Here is a 20,706-nt window from a genome sequence, read left to right as displayed (position 1 = left end):
TGAGACAGACATAACAATGTTTTACATTTGATAGCACATCAGGCAATTTTTCCTGGGTTTGTCAGCTAATAGATTGGTACTACCTCTAGCATAACTTCAGCGAGGAATTGTAGTGACCACTTCGGGGAACTGTGACACGTTGAAGACTCACTTGAGAAGTACCTTAGAAGACAACACCAGAAAAACACAAAACCTCAAGGGGACAGCCTTTGTGTTATTTGTCTGAAGTTAAAGAGAACATGTAATTTATGTAGAAGGCCGCCCATCTTTTATTTTCATACTTCAGGGCTTTTTAACTATGTGGTTTATATTTAAACTCCTCTCTTCTTGAGGAGGGAAGGTAATTAGCCTTTTACACAGATAGTTTCATATTTGTGTTATTGAACAAGGAGGCCATTAGATTGAGGTGGCTTTAGTAACCCGTGAGCAAAGCAACACCTAAGCCCGTAAGGCCTCAGGTTAAGAAATTGAACCCTAAAGACACCCACAAACAGCCAATGAGGCTTTCCCAAGTAAGGCAACTGCTTAAGCTCTAGCCAGCCAGAGTCGCCTTGCCTTGCTCCTGCCGCCTCTGACTTTCCCCTAGCTCCGTTGGTTCAGTGCCCCTGATCACTTCCAGGCTGACACTGCCCTATTGGAATCGATTTTGCTCAAACAAAATTTTTAAAATGCCTCAGTTTATTTTTTAACAGTATAAAGCTGGCTCTAGCTAAATTTTAGCTAAATTTTTAGTTTTTTAAGTCCTCAATTAACTTTTCAAAACCTCAGAAATGTTAAATTAAACCTTATATACTTGGACAATTTCTAAGTAAAAGTGATACAAAGCTTTGGTTGCTAAAGATAGTTTCATTTTATCTTTATATATTATAAAATGACTGAACACAATGTGCAAATAGGTTGAATGATATTTATATATGTGCATTTACCACTTTAAAACTTAACAGGCAATCTGTAATGTGTACTCATAAAAATTGACCTAAACAGTGCTTGGCTTTCTGTCTTTCAGCTTTCTATGTAAACAAAACAAAATTTGATTACTTTGGCTAAAAGTGGTATTAATAAAAATAATTAAGAATATAGTTGGTATAATTTTAAAGAAATATGAATATATATGCACACAAGATAATGAGTATGAATCTTTACTGAAGGAAATTTTATTACAGTGGTAATTTCAGTGTAATAGATAAACTTTTATTTAACAATTATCTTAGAATTAGAGTAAAAACCTTAATTTTATTACCACTTACATAATTATGTATTTAATTTATATATTTTAGACAAATACATATAAAGGCTTGTAAAGACTACATTTTTAAAAACCTATACATGAAAAGGTTTATTTAAAGGTATATTCAACTTTAATGACTATCAAAGTAGCTAATAAATCCTTTATTGTAAATTAATACATAAATGATATGCAAAAATTCATCGAATCTAATTTTTTTTCTTGTCCCTTGTAATTTGCTTATTTCTATTTATTTGACCTCGTTCATTCATTCATAGAACACATATTTATTGAGCATCTAGCACATGCAAGGGGTTAGAGCAATTAACCAAATCACTGTCCCAGACGATAAGCGCGCACAGGACCTGGGGTGGCTGAGCAGCTCTGCGGGAAGGAAAGCAGCTGGGGGGTGGGGCGGCGGGAACTGCTGCTGTCGGGGAGTCGGGGAGTCGGCCCGGGAGCACCTCGCTGACGGGCTGTTTGAGCGGAGAGAAGAAAGTAGGGAAGGAGGCCCCGGTTCCCGGGGCAGAGCCGGCTCGTCCCGGAGGAGGAGGCCCGTGGGGCTGGCGCGAAAGGGCAAGGGAGGCAGAGCTGCCCTGGGCTGCGAGCCGGCCCTGAGGGTGGCGGGAGGGGACGCGGTTCCGATTTCCTTCTTAGAACTTAGTTATGGGAACTTTCAGACTCACACTAAAGTAGAGAGAACCGCCACCATGAGTTCACTGGCTGGAGCGTGCACAGAGAAGCGGCCTGACCTTGGTTCCTGTGCTGACGGATCAGCCCAAGGGCTGGTACAGTAATTCCGCGGGGGGGGGGGCGCAGGTTCTGCATCTGCTTCCGAAGGCAGTGCCGACAGCGTGTGCTCGCAGGTTAGGGGTGTCCAGCAGCGCTGTCAAAGTGACGAACACTTTTCATACGGGCGACTCAGCGGAGTTCCATTCATGCGACGAAGACTGCGGACGGGTTCGGGAGGAAGATCAGAGAAGCTCCGCCCTGGACACGACGTTTGAGATGCCGCTAAGAGGTTCAAGTGGAATAGCAAGGATGCTGCCTTCCTCGGCCTGGGCATGTAACGAACATCGAACAAGGACTGAATATCTTGAAATGAGAAATGCACAAATAGTTCTTATTTTCCCACGTTCTCTTCAGGTCATGTCCTTCAGAGAGTAATTTTTTATATTTGTAATAGCATAGATAACAATTTTGCATTTTTCCCACTTAAAGTCTGTTACAAGCATTTTCCACGGTGCTATACTGACAAAACAGTCACGGTTAAGGCTGCATCTTTCTGGGGTGTGCAGAACCTTGCTCAGAGCCTCGAAGCGACTGCACTTTCTCCTCCAAGCCGGCAGAGGGCGCCCCGGCAGCGGAGGGCGCAGCTCTGCGCTGAGGTCCGGAAGCTCCTCCCTCTTTCCCTTCTTTCCGCCCTCGCGTCCTTCGCCCCGGAAGTGCTCTTCCGGGCCCGCCTGCCGGCGTGACTTTGAACGCTCCCGGTGCGGTGCGGTTGCCGAGCAGACCCGGAGCCGCGGGACCCTCGCACGTGTTCTGCGTTTGCCATGAGGCTGCTGGGCGCGGCGACCGCCGCGGCTCTGGGCCGCGGGCCGCTCCCGCGGGTCCCGGCCGCCCTGGGCTGGCAGGGGAAGCAGGTATCAGTGCCCGGCGAGGCGAGCCCGAGCCGGGGCTGTCCCCGGGACCTTGCGGCCCTCCGGGACCAGGGAGGTAGTGACCCCTCCTTCCCGACAGCTCCGGACGCGGGCGTCGTGCCCGTGCCGAAAGCTCCTCGTACGTTCACACCTCGGTGCTCGCGAGCAGCGCCCGGTGCCTGGGAGGCTGGGCGCGCCTCCATTTGTGGCTAAGCCTCTACTGTTTGCTGTGCCTTAGGGAGAAGTGACGAGTGAAAGGCAAGACCGCGGGAAAATGAGTGTGGCCAAGGCTCGAACCCAGGGCCTCTGACTCGGTGTCAGGCGCTCTTTTCACGGCAGAGGGTGGCTGTCCCGCCTGCGCCCCCCTTCAGCCTGCCCCGGCGCCTTCGAGTTGGCGCTCGAACCCCCCTTTACTTTTCTGTGCTCTTGTTTCTGCCCTTTGCGGGGCGGGCGCAGAATGAGGTGGGGTTATAGCGGAGTGGAGCCTGGCCTGTCACGCACCCCCACTGCTTCGCTCGCTGGTCTCCCCGGCGTTGACGCGGCTGAGCGCCTCTCGCCCAGGTTCCATCTCGTATTTGACCCATCTTCACGGTCTTCTGCTTCCCTTTTCCCAGAGGTGGCCGCAGTGCATTTGGATGTACAGTCCTTTAGGAAGAGGTTTATATTGTGTCTTGATTCCATAAAATGCAAGATTGCCCCCCCCTTCCCCTGATTAAAAAAAGTTTTAAAAAGCGTCATTGATTGGTTTTGTGTAGAAGGAATTGGACACCTTCTGTAGGCTGCCTTGGAGCTGTTGGCACCACTGCCTAGAGCATGTAAGCCCTTAAGCATCCTTGCTTGCTGTGAACTACAATAATGGGGAAGCAAAATAATCAGGTAAAATTTAAACTAGAAACTATTTCCTAGTTGTTGGGAGCTTTCTGATTTTATCAGCCCCCATCTATATTTTCAAGCCTGTAACATTCAGTAAAAGTATCTGCCCCTTTAATTAATTTATTTGAATATCTTTTTTTATTTAATTATTTTTAATACTGTCTTTTCTGTCTTCTTGCAGTCTCTCCTTTGATTTGCAGGAGTTGCAGGTTGAGACATTTACTCTTTTGCCTTTCCAGGCTGTCAGATGTGTGTTTTTTGGTGTTTTTTGTTTTGTTTTGTTTTTTGTTTTTTTTAAATATATCTTTATTGATTTCAGAGAGAGGAAAGGAGAAGGAGAGAGAGAGATAGAAACGTCAATAATGAGAGAGTCATTGATCCGCTGCAGCCCGCGACCCGTGCATGTGCCCTGACCGGGAATCGAACCCCGATCACCTGGATCCTAGGTTGATGCTCGACCGCTGAGCCACGCCCGGCCGGGCGTGATGATGTTTTGTATTCACTGAAATGCCTTGGAGGAAAGATGTCCACACAACCCATTCTAATTGCCCGTTGTTACCTTGTAAAAAGTACAAGGAATTGAGCTTTGTTTTTTGTTTGTTTGTTTGTTTTCAGGTTAATTGGAAGGTCTGCCGATGGTGTTCATCGGGGGTGATTCCTAATGAAAAGATAAGAAATATTGGAATCTCAGCTCACATCGATTCTGGGAAAACTACATTAACAGAACGAGTGCTTTACTACACTGGCAGAATTGCAAAGATGCATGAGGTATCTGGTTCATGTTGATTCCAGATTAGTTAGAGCTTTGTTTTAATTGTTTTGTAGTTATGATTTAATAAACTTCACAAAACCTGCAAGGTTTAAATGATAACAGTGGATCTTTAATCAAAGTCATATCACACAGTGGATAGCTCAAGTAGGCTTAAAATGTTGCTCTGAGGAATCTATCTAGAAACCATTACTGTAAGTATACTGAGTCTTGAGAATGTTAAATCAATACAATGTACCCTTAAGCAGCCATTAAAATAGTATTTACATAATTTTTAATGTTATGGAGAGATGTTTATAATAAGTGGAATAGTGGATTTAAAGCGATGTGTAGTATGAGCTTAATAGTTTAAAAAATACATATATCAGAAAAAAATTATTTAAGAAAATCTTGAAACTCTCCTGAAGAAATTACATATATCAATGAGTAACTTAACTCTCCATTTAAAAATTTTCTTCAGATGAAGATCATCTTCTTAAATCACATACTTTAAAAGCTGAATCCTGCCCACTGGGCTTCAAAATCCACATGTAGCAGAGCAGGGGAAAAAACCTGTTCTCTGAGCAGATTAGCACAAGACTGGTGGGCAGGAAGAGTGCCAAAGTAGCAAAGATGGCTCTAAGACTGGGTGATTGTTCTATGGCAGTAGTTGCTGAGAATGGCAATGAAAAAAGGGTTAGCCAGGTAATCGAGGGCAAAATCTGTAATGAGAGAATATGTTTTGATAAATTAGGCTTCTCTGCAGGTTGCGTCATGTAACTCCCTGTGTTCTGGTTCCATCTCAGTAAAGATTTCTTTATTGGAATGCAGGGACAGAAAAATCTGAATTGCTGTGCTTGTGTTTAGGTGAAAGGTAAAGATGGAGTTGGTGCTGTCATGGATTCCATGGAACTCGAGAGACAAAGAGGAATCACTATTCAGTCAGCAGCCACCTATACTATGTGGAAAGATGTCAATATCAACATTATAGATACTCCTGGTGAGTTGGGTTTTTGGTTCTATTGCAGCTTGTTTGGGCAAAAGCACAGTTACCTCTTTCCTCTACTATGACGCAGCTCATTTTTTAGTCACATTGTGCCCAGAAGTGTGACTGAGTCCCTGGTAGAGAAATCATCCTTTTGTGGGTTTCCTGAAAGATAGTGCTAGTAAATTTTGAGTAGGAAGGTTCTTGCCCTTTACATGTTGCAGCTGATTCCAAAGGTTCCCATGCCCTTGTCTCTTTTTGAAATGATCTTGTTGGACCCCTGGACCTTATGGTGAGTGGTACTGGTGATTTTAAAAGTTCGCATTTTAAGTAGAAGACTTATGTGATGAGCAGGGATACAAAAACTTTTAAGTATGCATATTATAAAATTTCAGACTGCTCTTTTATGATGCTCACACACTTCTTTGTCTCATTTAGGGCATGTGGACTTCACAATAGAAGTTGAAAGGGCCCTGAGAGTGTTGGATGGTGCAATCCTTGTTCTCTGTGCAGTTGGAGGGGTGCAGTGCCAGACCATGACTGTTAATCGGCAGATGAAGCGCTACAATGTTCCATTTCTAACTTTCATTAACAAACTGGACCGAATGGGCTCCAACCCAGCCAGGGCACTGCAGCAAATGAGGTACTGAACCTTAGAAGGAACAGAGGGAGGGTGATGATCTGGATAACAAACTTTATATCCAGAAGAACAGTTAATTCAGTGTCATTAAGCTTTATCCTTACATTTTTCCCCCTTTTAAAAATGTATTTATGTGAGTGACTTACCTTATGAATGGAACATTGAATTCAGTAGTTTGGTTTGTGGTGTGATCGCATCAACTGCCTTCTCTGTGAAATGGGGAAAATATGACTTAAATTGTAGGGATGTTGAAGGTGAAGTCCAAAAACAATCTGTCAGTTTATACTGTTTTGCTATAATTAGAGAAGTTATAATCTAAAGTAGATTCTAAAAGTACTTTGTGTTTATTTAGACAAATCTTGAGAATCATCTTCAGTTTAACTTTTACTTGAGGAATATAATTAATGCCCCAAAGTAGTATGCTGTATTCCCTTGTATGGTAAAATACCTGCTAAGATAACAGGAGTATTCCTTTCTGTACCAGACATAACCCAGTGCTGTTTATAGCACGTTACATTTTGCACAATTCTCTTTTTATTTCTGATAGCCCTTGAAAAGAGTTGGTTTTACCTTTCACCACCTGTAGGTGTGTAAATGGAGCTGTAGTTTCTACTCATGTTTCACAAGAATGCTGATGGACATAGGCAGCAAAGTTTGTGTCATTGGAGAGACTAAGAGATGTGTCTGGTGACAAAAGATCCAATGTTGAGGAACTTTAAGTGACCACATTGCTGTGTGCACTTGATGAAAGTGATGTATTTGAGCATATGAGAGAGAAATTTTTTCTTTATTGGATACTTGCAATATTTTCTGGTAAAATGAAACATTTTCACTTTTTATCTTTATTACTTATATTTTACTTGTTGGCAATACAGGGCCTCTTTCTACCAAGTCTTTTTCTGAATTTTAGGAATGTTCTCTTTTTAGCATCTATTTGCCTACTTTGGTTTGCTCCACTCCCTTTTTAATTGTTTCCTCATTTGTAACTCCCATTAAACAGATTTTGAAACTTCTGAATCTGGTCTCTGTGTTTTAACTTTTCTACCATATTTTCTCCTACTTTCTCTCTCTGTTTTGCACTGGGAATGAGCGAATTCTTGAGGTCATTCTTCCAGTTCACTCATCTGCCATTCATTTGCATCCCTTCAGTTATTTAGCCTGTTTTTTTATTTTTAATTTCAGCAATTATATATAATACATTTCCTTAAACTTTCTTTTATTGCAGTGTCTTGATTAATAGAGCTAATTCTCAGATCTTTACATTTTATTTTCTTCTAGTAACTCTCTCCTTGGAGGTTAGCACTATTTCTTGAGCTCACACCTCTCTTTCAAGCTATTGGATTCCTTCACATATTTGGTGATTCCTAGCCATCTAGCCATAATTATAGATGGGCACCTAGAATCTAGGTAGCTAGAGCATATTTCTTCTCAAGTGAGAATTCCTGCCTGTGAGTGTAGTTTTTATTCAGTGGTTGTGCCTGATGGGGTTACAGGCTGATAACAAGTGTCTGGCTTTGACACCAGCTCTGAGAGTTTTCCCCTAAGAACTTCTCTTTAAACAGCTGTGCTCTGTTTCGCTAGAGTCAGCTGATTCAAAGAATGAGATGTGGGCATAGTTACTCTACCATCCTTTTAGAGTTCTTGTTGCCTAAATAGAGTTGTGAGCGTGATGAGTTTGGTTGTCAGTCTGTTTCCAGCTGCTTTATATATTTTCTGACCTGCTGATCACACCCCTCCCAGATCTACAACATCTGTCATTGATTTCTAATATTTATTTTGTCATGTCAAAGGGATTTGGGGAGGAAAAAAGGAGGTAAATATATGTATTTTTATCTTTCAGGTCTAAACTAAATCATAATGCAGCATTTATGCAGATACCCATTGGTTTGGAGGGTGAATTTAAAGGTATTATAGATCTTATTGAGGAACGAGCCATCTATTTTGATGGAGACTTTGGGTAAGTGTTAAAAATATACTGTTAAGCTCTTACATTTTAAAAAGTATTGAAGAGCCCTGGCCCTTATGGCTCAGTTGGTTGGGCATACTTCTTGAGGGACTTCCTTCCTTTGCTATGAATTAGGATTGCTGGTCTGGCAGGTGGGTAAAGGGTGTCGTGATCAGTTAAATGTAGAATTTATCAGCCATCTTGTAGGCAGGGAAAAGATGGGCACTGTCCAGCGGATGAGCTGTTTCTCACACTTCTTGTGTGACAGTTGAGTAATGACAGTAAGTTTCTACTATTCCTCAGAATGTAAGGCCCAAGAGGACAGGGGTTTTTATCAGCTTTATTCATTGCTACTTCCCCAGCCCTAGAGCTTTCTGGTATATAACAGGGACTCAAAAAATATTGGTAAGTACATGAGTAAATCTACATCCCCAGAATTACCAGGGCACAAGTTTCTATCTTCTAAAGTAGAGGCTTCTAAACTTTGTTGTTCACCAGAAGTACAGGTGGTTAATATACCTGCCCCCTTTCCCAGCCCTGGACGGGGTTTGTATATTTTGAAAGGACTCCACAGATGATTCTGACATTAAGAAGTCTGTGAACCAGAGAGCTTGCCAGAAAGGAAGAAATTAAGTGCTAAAGACTATAAAGAGTGTTCTTTAGAACTATTGGCAATTGGCTTTTACGTTTCTATTTAGTTATTTAATAATCTGAAAAGATTATTATTTTATTGACATTAGCTTCCATTTGAAAAATACTTTGAGCCCTGGCTGGTGTGGCCCAGTCGGTTGGGCATTGTCCCGTGCACCGAAAGGTCACCCATTCAGTTCCCAGTAGGGCATATTTCCAGGCTTGCGGGTACAGTTCTCCATTGGGTCATGTGCAAGAGGCAGCTGATTGATGTTTCTCTCTCACGCCGATGCTTATTTCCCTCTCCCTCTCTATTTAAAAATACCAAAAAAAAACTTTGAAAACTTTCATACTAATATTTCTAAATATCAAGTATATTCATTTCTCAGTTGTATATATTTTGTTTGTGACTCTTACCTATTTGGCCCCTAGAGGAATGGAGAACTGGGGCAAAGGTTGAAAAGTTTGTCATATTTGGTAACCTTTTTTTACTATAAAGTGGGGTATTCTGGGTTAAAAATTGTGTGATTGGGTTTGTTCCTAATGGGAAGGAATAGTCACGTCTCTAATCCTGCTTGTAAGAGACTGTGACATTTGGGTTAATTTGGTTAATAGAATTTTGAAGTGCTCACCTGGTTTTGGAGCCAGAGGCTTTGAATCTTGGCTCTTCCATTTACTAGTAGAACAATCTGGAGCAATTTGCTTTGTCTGTTTTGCCCGCTACCTGTCTGAATTTTAAAGATATCATTAGTATTATTTGCCATATTAAGACAAATATATCAGAGCTCTTTCTCATCTAAAAAAACATTTTAGCTATTAGTTTAGCTTTTTCATTGGTGCTTTATAGATTTAATTGCATATCCTTAAACTGCCAAAATATAACTTTTCTTCACTTAGTCAGATTGTTCGCTATGGAGAAATTCCAGCTGAATTCAGGACAGCAGCAGCTGACCACCGGCAGGAGCTGATTGAATGTATTGCTAATTCAGATGAGCAGCTTGGTGAGATGTTCCTGGAAGAAAAGATCCCCTCAACTTCTGATTTAAAGGCAAGTGCTCTCAAAATAAGCCTTATATTAACAAGGTTAATATAACGTTTGGTTTTGCACAGAGGGAACATGATTTTATGCTTTTATGCCTGGGTTTTATTAATAAAATCGGAGTAAATGTATTCAACATAATTGGTTTCTTCAAAATATACTTGACATGGCATATTATTCTGTTATATAACAGTTTTATATAACAGTTTTATATAACCAAGTGACATTATATAATATAATATATTTATTATGTTATTTTATATGAGTTATATATAATATCTGAAAATGTAAAGGGGGGGGTCATAGTTTGTTTAGAAAAGAGACTTAAACAGCCAACCTCTTGAGTATATCTTTATCAAGAAGAAAGAAGATAAATATAGAAATGTTATAGCAATAAGTATGTATGTTCTTTAAAAAAAGAATAAATCAGTTAATTAAAAATTTTTTAATAGCTGATACTTCCATATGGTTTAAACATTTAAAAAGTATACATAGCTGCTCAGTTCTCTGTCCCCTCCCTAAAATAGATAACCAGTTAATAAGTTGCTAATGTATCTTTCAAGAGATTTTTTAAAATATATATATTTTTGTTTTATTTTACACGATTAGCATACTGTTTACACTGTATGTGTATCTATTTCCTATGTGTATATATATACATTATATATTTTTTAAAATACGTTTGTATTGATTTTGAAAGAGAAACATCGATCTGTTGCTTACTACAAGCACCCTGACTGGAGATCGAACCCAAAACCTGGGCATGTGCCCTTACCGGGATTTTATCCCGCAACCTTTCGGTGAACGGGACAACACTCAACCAACTGAGCCACACTGGCCAGCAAATTAAAAATTAATTACATTCCAAGAGTGTTGAAAGCAGCTTCCTAGCCCTGAAAAAGGAACTTATTTTTTCTTTGTTTTGTATTTTGACCTTAAGTTATGGAAGACCTGATTCTAATCTCTACTAGAGCCAGTGCTCCAAAGAGTATTAATTTATTTCTTTCCTTTGTTTCATTTGTAATTGATCTGAAACACAAAATGTAATTTTCAGGTTTGACTAATCATTGTATTTTTTTCTTTTGTAGCTTGCAATCCGAAGAGCTACTTTAAATAGGTCATTTACTCCTGTCTTTTTGGGAAGTGCCTTGAAGAACAAAGGAGTTCAGCCTCTTTTAGATGCTGTTTTAGACTACCTCCCAAATCCATCCGATGTCCAGAATTACGCAATTCTCAATCAGGAGGAGTGAGTCTTGGAAATTGATTCTCATTTTATGCAGAAATACTTTAACATTTATGCATTATGAAGGAATGATTCTTGTAGTTGTGTTTGTGTTATTTTTCATAATTTACAAAAACAATCACCATTTCTATTTGGGTAACAATTTTGGCATTACAAAAATGTGTATTATACTGGTTCTCATAGTCTATCTGTGAGTTAGAGGCATGATTGGTTTTATTAGCCATCAAGGTTTACAGCATTAGAAAATGTTCTCATTTGAGACCAGCTGTTCTCAGTCATACTAAAAACAGACTTTAAGAAGCAAACTTTTTTTCGTAAGCTCTCATTGATTATTTTTCTTTTCTTTCTCTACTAGACCATTTCTGTGTGGGGTTTTTTGTTTTTGTGTTTTTTTAAGTTTCCTCTGGTCCTGTCATAATGTAGTGACTACGCACAGAGCAGCTATTCTTACATATCTCTTTCAGTGAAATTTCACTGATATGTGAGGTCAGAAGTGTTTAGCACATGTGCTTTTTCTCAGATAATACTCTAATGAAACAAATTGATATAAAAGAAATATCAAATATTGCATCTCACAGAGTTGTATTTCTTTTATTTTAAGTGACTCAAAAGAGAAAACCAAAATCTTAATGAACTCCAAAAGAGACAATTCCCACCCATTTGTAGGCTTGGCTTTTAAACTGGAGGTAAGTTGCTTTCTAATGTACTTAACTGCTAAATGAAGAAATTTTCTTTTAGGCTTTTATTCCTATTACCAAATGACTCTTCTGACAGATTTGGTTATAGGTTTCTCCGCTGTTACTCTCGTTTCCCCCTTCCCATACTGACTGTCTAGAAGGAAGGTACTATGCACAGCCCACACTTACAGAGTGGGGAATTAGGCTCTGCCTCCTTGAGGGAGCAATATCAACTTAAGTTGTTTGGGATTCTTCTGTAGGGGAGAGTTGTCTTTTCTCTCCCTTTTAATTCATTTATTCAGTCATTTCTATCAGTATGGACTTACTGATATTTACTTCGTACTTTGAGTCACAGTCCAGTAGCACGTTACTTATTTTGTTGCCTAGATCGACCAGGTGTGGCCATTGCAGCTCTTTCAGTTGGCTCCTGAGTCTCTTTGACATTCTCCAATGTTTGCTTTTCTGACTGCTTTCTCCCTTTCTGGCATTACAGTATGCTCCAGGCTTATCTTGTGTATTCCTTGCCCCAGCCCTAGAATCAGCCATTTCTGTAGGAGTCCTGGTTCTTTTTTATAAACAATGGTATTAGAAACCAAGATTTGGCCACTGGGTATACTTTTTGTTGGAGTGTTGTTGCTTCTGTTCATATTTTATGTGGGGGAAAAAGGTGGATAAGTTGGAAGTTTTAACAGTGGTATGGATGGAATTATATTTTGGGGGCTTTTTTCTAGATTTTATTCTGAAGTTTTTACAAATATATTTCTTATTATCTCTAAAATGAGAAAAAAGTAATTTTAAATTAAGAAGTAGAAATAACAATGCAGTGACAATTTTTATGCATAAAGCTTTTAAAAATGTGTGTTTAGGAATATTTTCTTAGGATTCCCAGAATAGCAATCATAGTATTAAAGGTATGAAATATGTTAATATTTAATGGTTTGTGTTGCCAGATTGTTTTCACATGTTCAGAATTAATGTATTGGATTATTTCAGAGACTCTTTATCAGCATTGAATATTATTTATTAAAAATTATTACATCATAAATGAAAAATGGTATTTAATATTTCATCTTGCCTTAATTCCTAATGATAGAGAATATTCTTTTCATATACTGTATTTATTATGCAGTTGTGTTTTCTCTTTTGTAATTGTCTTTTATTTTTTTTAAATTAGGGTAAAAGTATTTTACTTATTTGTTTTATGAGCTTTAATAAAGTTGATTTTTTAAAAGCAGTTAGTACTTAAAATTTTATATAGTCAAATTTATCAGTCTTTGTTTTTAGTCATTCTCTCATTTTTAATCTTAGAAACCCTCTTCTTTGAATATATTTAATAAATATTTTCTCTTTTTTCCCTACTTTTTTGTGGTGGGATTTTTTTTTTCATTGTTAATCCAACTGGAATTTGATTTACTGTGTGCTGTGAGGTAGGATCCAAATGTATCTCCTCTGCCCCCAAGAACAATTGTCCAGTTACCAGTTTTCAACAATGTTATACTTTTCCATTGATTGTCATGTCTCCTTTATCTATTGATAAATGAATTAAGCATTTTAGATATTTATACTATATTCTGTGGGTTTTTCAGTCTAATTTGTGCTAGTTCTATTTTATATCAGTCTTAGTTTCTTCTCATTATCATAGGTTTTCAAAAATTTTTATTTTTATCCATTTCTCTAAGTGACTTTTAAAATCACTAATTAAATGTTTAAAAATTTCTCTTGGGCTTTGATTGCTGTTGTGTTAAACATGTAAATTAATATATGGGAAGAATTGGCAACTTTAAATACATATCTTACTATTGTTACTATTCAGGAGAAAGTGATCCTTAATTATTCATTTTATATTCAGTCACTTTACAGAATTCTTATTTGTATAGCTTTCCAGGTGATTATCAAAGTTTTTAGATGTCTTGCTGTTTCTAATGATATTTTTGTCATCTTTCCAATATTATACCTTATTTTTATGTCTAATTATATTAAACTGGACTTATAAAATAATATTAGAAGACAAAAGTCTAATTTTTTATATATATAATTTAAAAATATTTTTAATAACTTATTTCAGAGTAAGCAGTAGTAGTATCTTGGATTGTGATACCAAAAAGAATACCACAGCCGTTTAATGTAACCTATGTTCAAAACTACTAAAATTGATAAGGGAATACTTGGAAATAGTTGTGATGTTTTCCTCCTGATTTTGCTTCTTACACTGCTTTTTTATTCATTCTGCCCTTACCCGATCTTGACTTCTAGGCAGGTCGATTTGGACAGTTAACTTATATTCGCAATTATCAAGGAGAGTTGAAGAAGGGGGACACCATCTACAACACACGAACAAGGAAGAAAGTGCGGGTGCAGCGGCTGGTTCGCATGCACGCTGACATGATGGAGGCAAGTGCCCGCCGCCGAGACGCAGGAATGCCCCTGCGCCCGAGACGCACCTGCCTCCTGGCCATCCGAGCCCCGCAAGGAGAGCACTCGTAGCTGAATGCTGTTTGCCTAGCCGCTCCCTTGTTAGTTAGGTGTGCTGCATTCCGATGTAGCGCATTAGTATAGGCTAAATTTAGGAACACGGTTTAAACCACTGTTCGTGAGTTAGCTGTGTTTCCTCAATGATCAAAGTTAAGGAAAAGGGACAGTTAGTTCCCTGAGACTCAAAACACAAATTCAACACTTTCCTCAAGAGCTCTTATTACAAAGAATGTAATAGGTTTTTAGGACAGTGGAACTGTGGTTCTCAGAGGTAAGTGAGAGTAGTAAATTCACATATAATTTCCCACATTGTTCAGTGGATTTACTTTCTAACATTTTGCGGGCCTGAAAACTCTGCACTAGAGCTTTATACTTACAGAACCAACCCCAAGCAGGGCCGTAATGGTGTTAGAATCCATCTGAAGATTTAGAACCTCTCAAGGTCTGGTCTGGGAGATAAATTTGCCTTGAATTCTTGACTTGGTTCTGAATCTGTCCTAGCCTTCTGTGGTCCATAGGATTAGGCCTTGGTAGGAATACCGGGTGTGTGAAGTTGTCTCCTACTCTGCCCTTTCCCAGTTCAGCTCTGTATTCCTGGAGAAATTTATTAGTATGAGCAAATCTCAGGATGTTCAGTAATTTTTGGTGGCCATACCTTTTGTGTCTCCTGGAAGATGAATAGGCAATATTTCAAAATTGGACAGAATTGCTATTTGGAGAGAGAGGCAGCAGGGGGCAGGCTAGAGGGATTAGTGATTGTCACAGCTGTTTTCTGGGCCAGAAGCTAAGAGAATTGTACAGCTGTGTAACCATTAAAGTAAGACACACACACTTGCTCATTCACAGCACAGCTGTTATGAATGAACTGTCCATATGAAAGGACAAAAACAAGGAAGTTTAGAGGCCCCAGAGCTTTGTTCTTAGATTTCCTGTTTTCTTAACTGCTTGCATCTGTGAGAAATTAAGATTATTTTAAGTCAAGTGGGCTTCATTCTCCTGCCTTTGTTTTCAAAACTTCCTTTGTAGGTTTTTCTTGTACACCTTTGTCATACACGTCTCATTGCTGGACTGTGGCAACATACAGTACATGGTTTTTATAATTCCACAGAAATAATGAGAATTGTGAGGCTCTGTGTTCTGTCGATACTGCATATCCTCCAAGTAATCACACCATAGCTCTGAGTTTCCATTTAAAGTAAAATCTTGTCTATTGAGATGTGCTTTAAATAAGTTTAAGGTATGTCTTGCCATGATTGATTGTTGGTGTTGCACTGGTTTTAGCTAACTCATTCTTTATAAAATTCATGGTCACATTCTGCCATGTTTATTTATGTGTAATGTGTTTATTGCACAAGTGCTCTAGTTGCCCTGTTCTGATTTTTATTACCTGTAAGTATCATTTGTGTTATTTTCTTACTTAGGATGTTGACGAAGTATTTGCTGGAGACATATGTGCATTGTTTGGCATTGACTGTGCTAGTGGAGACACGTTCACAAACAAAGATACTAGTGGACTTTCTATGGTAAGTCATTTAATTTCAAAGCTGTGTATCACTTGAGTCTCAAAAACCTGTGTTTTTATGTGGTACATTTAGTACTTCAGAAAAACAACCACAGAAGTTTTTGTTGAGTAGTGCTGTGGGTGTCAAGTATAGATTGGTGTGGCTTTTCAAATGTCAGTTGGACAAGTGTTCTGTGTAAGCTAACTTACCTGGTTTTTCTCACTAAAGTTGTTCCACAATCCTCCAAGGGTTAGTGTGGAGGGAAAGTCTCCACTAGATGCACTTGGACTGTGTAGCTCTGACTCCTCTCCCCTAAGATCTGCTCCCTTGTGGGAACCTCTCTAATTGCTCTCACCTTCATCAGGCTAGTCCCAGTGCAGTGCTCCTTCCTTAGTAACTCATGTCTTTAAGATTTTATTTCTAATGGGGATATCTGCCTCTCAGAGTTGTGGTTGAATAAATGAAGTATCACGTAAAAAGAGTGTAGTGTCCTTTCTCTATTTCTCTTATCAGTGATAATAAATTTTGATTAAATAAGTAACTTATCAGAAGATAGCAGCAGTAAATGTAGCTGCCAGCTGTTAAGAATTCCACATCTCAGCATTTGGGTTTATTATAATGATTATGTTAAATTGAAAGTGTCAATAAACTTAAGGGTCTTAAACAGTTAAGTAAGTAGATACTTTATTTTTGTTGTTTTGGGAGGGAGGAGTCATATAAGTAGACATCTTTATTCATTAAAATATTATTTTAGTATATTCCTTTATTTAATGCACACAGACTAAGATATGTGTTGTCTAGCCTAAAGATGTATAATGCTTGTCCTTTGTTCTTTGTAAAGAAGAACGTTAAAATTAATCTGTCCCTGACCCTCACCCTGACCCATACAGTGCTATATTTGAATTCTTCTCTGTGTTTTTTTAAAATATTTTAGGAGTCAATTCATGTTCCTGATCCTGTCATTTCAATAGCAATGAAGCCTTCTAACAAGGTAGGAGTTTGATTTAACGCCCAGTATACCGTAATGAAGACTGCTCTTCACCTATCTCCGCAATGCACATGGTATCTTGTGATAACCAGTAATCTTATGGTCTCTATTTCCTCTTTTGGTATTGAGATCAGCTTTTAAAATTTACCATTCAGCCCAGCCGGGCGTGGCTCAGCGGTTGAGCGTTTACTTGGGATCCAGGCGATCAGGGTTCGATTCCCGGTCAGGGCACATGCCCGGGTTGCGAGCTCGATCAATGACTCATCATTGATGTTTCTCTCTCTGTCCCTCTCTTTTCCTCTCTCTGAGATCAATAAAGATATATTTAAAAAATAAAAATAAAATTTACCATTCAGTTAGTAATTATTCCTCAGTATATTTGAAGAAATTGATGGTACGAAAGTATTCATGAGACTGTGCTTAATAACTCTTTACTAAGTAAAGGTATAACATTTACTCCAGAGTGGTAAGTGTAACTTCCTAGATTCAGGACATAAAGGAATGGAAAAGGGGAAACAGAGGCATTTGTCCTAAGTTGTAGGAAAACCTCACTGTAAAGTACATTAGTGTATTACATAGATTAATAGCCTCATGGATTATAATACATCTCTAGATTTGTGGTAATTATAAAGTAAATGTCTAATTATAACATGGAAATCCTGCAAACAAGACTGTTTTTCTCACTTTCAAATATAATAAGTTTATGATTGGATTTGATCATTTAGCTTTTTACAAAGCCAAGATTACTTGAATAAGTTCTGCATTCCCATTAGCTTGCCGTTAGAATTAGTCCTGATCTTGAACCATAATTGTTTAGTTCTTAAATTGTCTTGACATTCATAACAATCATGTTAATGTGGCTATTGAAATGAGCTCATCCATGCATTGAGTGAACATTTATGACCTCTTGTTGTCTGGAAACTGTCGTTTACAGAACATATTCTGGTTTATCTTGTGGATGCATTAACAGCTTCCACTTCATCTGTTTTGAGGAACTTGAGATTTTACAGACCCTTTCATTATAGGAAGGAGAATGTTGAGGTGGCAAGAAACATTAAATTACTCCATCCCAGCAACCTGGGGAAAGGCAAGTCTTACACCTTACCACAGTGACATCCACAGCTGTTCCCAGCACTTTGCTAAATTGTTTGCTTTTCCTTCAGGGCTAGAAGGTAAAGATATAATGTTCTTCAGTCCTAAATTCAGAGTTTATGTAATTAAACTCTGAATATATGTAAACTTTTGTCTTGATAGTTTACACTCATGGAGGGAAATCAAATGTATCAATATCCAAGAGGTCGGGGGGAGGGGTTTGGTTTCTCAGGATTATCTGCTTGCTGGAGTAAATTCATTTAATTTTTTGTTGTCGTTTAACCCTCACCAGAGGAGTGAGGATATTTTTTCCATTGCTTTTTAGACAAGAGTGTAAGGTGTAAGGGAAGGGGGGGGGGGTGGAGAGAGAGAGAGAAACATTGATGTGAGAGACACATCAGTTGGTTGCCTCATGCACACACCCCAACCGGGGTGGGGATCAAACTTGCAACCCAGGTATGTCCTTGACCAGGAATCAAACCCTCAACCCTCTGGTGCACAGACCAACTCTCTAACCACTGAGCCATGCTGGCCAAGACTGGAGTAAATTAAATAATGAAATCACTGCACAAAGCTGTGAATCTCAGTGGTGGAGGCAGGGATGATCTTCTAGGAAGCTGAGAATACCTGGCAAGTGCAGGGAAAGGACTTTGGAGATAGACTGATCCAGGATTCATTCTCAGCTTTGCCAGGCACTGTGTGTGTGGCCTTGAGCAAGTCACTTATCTGTACCTAGTGTCCTCACCTGTAAAATGTGGATAACTCTCTTGTAGCATTGTGGTTAGACTTTGAGATAACATATACAAAATACCTGGTGCACAGCTCCAGGCACATGGAATAGCTATTATTACTGGTAATTCAATGGCACGTTAGTTTTCTGTTGCTGCTGTAAGAAATTACCATGGACTTAGTGGCTTAAAACATCACAAATGTATTATTTTATAGTTGTGAAGGTGAGAAATCTAACATGATTATTAATGGGCTAAAATCAAGATATTGGCAAGGCTGTGTTTCTTTCTGGAGGCTCTAGGGGACCTGCTTACTCAGATTGCTGGAAGAATCCAGCTTCTTGTGGTTGCGGGACTGGGGTCCCCATTCCTTGCTGTCATCTGAGGGCTGTTCCTGGCTTCTAGAGACTGGCCCCCTTCCTCCTGCCTTCAGTGCCAGCAGCAGTAAAATGAGCCCCTCTCATGCTTCAGATATTTCCTGCCGCTTCTTTCCTCTCCACATCTTCCCACCTACCCTTCTGCATTCTTCTTCCATTTTTTAAAAGCCTATATAATTACATTGGGCCCACCCAAATTATTCATGTCTGTAACCTTAATCACATCTGCAAAGTCCCCTTTAGCACGTAGTGACACTCACAGGTTTGTGGGGGATTAGGCATGTCCTTAGAGGGCCATCATTCTGCTTACCACATAAGGAGATTACATCCGAGGAGAATAAAGATGCATGAAACCACATCCAAACAGATTGTTTTGAAACTCTCAGTGTGGCGTTCGCCTTACTGTTGGTCCTAACTGTCCTCTTGAGTCTACAATAGTCTTGGTAAACATACCAATTCCTTTGATTATGTAACAGTAACACATATTCTACTTTCTGCCTTATGGGCAGTTTTCCACAAAGGGACAGTTTTTGTCTATATAATAGGAAAGGGCATAGAGTTAAGTCTTAGACTCTTGTATCTTGGTATGGAAAGAAAATTCTATCAGCTAACTGTTCCCCGCTCTGTTGGCTGTGTGGTACCCAAGCTCACATACTTAAAGGTATGGCCTAGGAACTAGATAGTAGACCATTTTTACTTCTTCACTGCGTATGTCTTTAATTTCATTCAGTAAAGTTCTTTCAACAGTCTCATTGCGTGTCACGATTAGTAAAATGTGAAATGACTTTCTTTTTTAAAGAATGATCTGGAGAAATTTTCAAAAGGTATTGGCAGGTTTACAAGAGAAGATCCCACATTTAAAGTCCACTTTGACACCGAGAGCAAAGAGACAATTGTATCTGGAATGGGAGAATTACACCTGGAAATCTATGCTCAGGTAATAACAAGGAAGTTAAATTCACTTTATGTCTGTGTTTTGTTAAGAGCAAAAGTCAGTCATTTTCAGTCTAATGTCCATAAACTAATAGCACTTTTTCAAACTCACTCTGGTTTGTATCCAGATGTGGTATACTGCTTCCTCTACTATGTATTACAAATTAATTATTTTTGATCTCTAAATCTTTTTATTTGTAAAACATTGCAGACTTATAGAATCAAGGTGCAGGGAATTTGCAATTAGGCCATACATCCACCCCTAGGCCATGGTTAGTTGGGTTAAGTATATCCTGGTCCCAGCCTTAGGGAGACAACCTGCAGGGAGAAACCTGCTGAGAAAGTTGGGTCATCAGTTCCCACTCTTCAGGTCATTTCTTGCTGTTTTATTCTCCAAGTCAGTACTTGGAGATCATTATAATAAAGATAAAAGAATGGGTAGGTGGCGCATGCACTTTCCTAGGAAAGGCCTTACGTGTATCTGTTGACTTAAGATTAAAAATTCTGGTTGTGATCATACATTTGAAATTGAGACACTACAAGATTCTGACAACAGATTCATATACCATTCCATCTAATATGTAATAAGATGGAACAAAGATGAAATTTTAGTGGCTGTGTTAATTGGATGTAAATGTAAATTAATCAATCTAAATTAGAATTCACTTATACAGAATCTGTAAAAGCAGTGTGTATTATTTAATGTAACGTATCTAATCCTTGTGAGATACTTAAATGATTTAAGATTGATCATTTGCTTACCTATTGTATTTAAATGAATGCTTCTAATAGTTAAGATTCTTAGGATTTTTCTATTTTTTAAATTTCAATATACCAAAAAAAGTATTTCCCCTGCTCTTTTTAGAGGATGGAAAGAGAATATGGCTGTCCTTGTATCACAGGAAAGCCAAAAGTTGCTTTCAGAGAGACCATTACTGCCCCTGTCCCGTAAGTATGCAGCACACTTGA

General features: G+C 38.8%; 1 protein-coding gene across 3 annotated transcripts in view; it reads left to right on the top strand.

Moving 5' to 3' along the window:
* The first annotated feature begins 2,674 nt into the window (after window positions 1-2,674).
* Window positions 2,675-20,706, top strand: part of GFM1 (G elongation factor mitochondrial 1) — a 35,507-nt gene continuing 17,475 nt past the window's right edge. Inside the window, exons 1-13 of one of the 3 annotated variants that reach the window (XM_087818352.1) lie at window positions 2,675-2,868; window positions 4,354-4,506; window positions 5,354-5,486; window positions 5,910-6,114; window positions 7,952-8,068; window positions 9,584-9,734; window positions 10,814-10,971; window positions 11,570-11,654; window positions 13,899-14,036; window positions 15,539-15,640; window positions 16,554-16,610; window positions 19,604-19,741; window positions 20,603-20,685. In XM_087818352.1, the coding sequence (XP_087674478.1) occupies window positions 2,779-2,868; window positions 4,354-4,506; window positions 5,354-5,486; window positions 5,910-6,114; window positions 7,952-8,068; window positions 9,584-9,734; window positions 10,814-10,971; window positions 11,570-11,654; window positions 13,899-14,036; window positions 15,539-15,640; window positions 16,554-16,610; window positions 19,604-19,741; window positions 20,603-20,685 (1,610 nt within the window). In that variant the 5' untranslated portion in view covers window positions 2,675-2,778. Of the gene's footprint in view, window positions 2,869-3,499; window positions 3,742-4,163; window positions 4,507-5,353; window positions 5,487-5,909; window positions 6,115-7,951; window positions 8,069-9,583; window positions 9,735-10,813; window positions 10,972-11,569; window positions 11,655-13,898; window positions 14,037-15,538; window positions 15,641-16,553; window positions 16,611-19,603; window positions 19,742-20,602; window positions 20,686-20,706 lie in introns of those variants that run through there. The other 2 variants (XM_016215743.2, XM_016215742.2) reach the window with 2 other exon arrangements.

The sequence above is a fragment of the Miniopterus natalensis genome, chromosome 6 (genome assembly GCF_054644295.1).
Source record: "Miniopterus natalensis isolate mMinNat1 chromosome 6, mMinNat1.hap1, whole genome shotgun sequence".
Lineage (NCBI taxonomy): Eukaryota > Metazoa > Chordata > Mammalia > Chiroptera > Miniopteridae > Miniopterus > Miniopterus natalensis.
The sequence above is the reverse complement of the archived record's forward strand: the minus strand, read 5'-3'. Positions and strand labels throughout refer to the sequence as shown.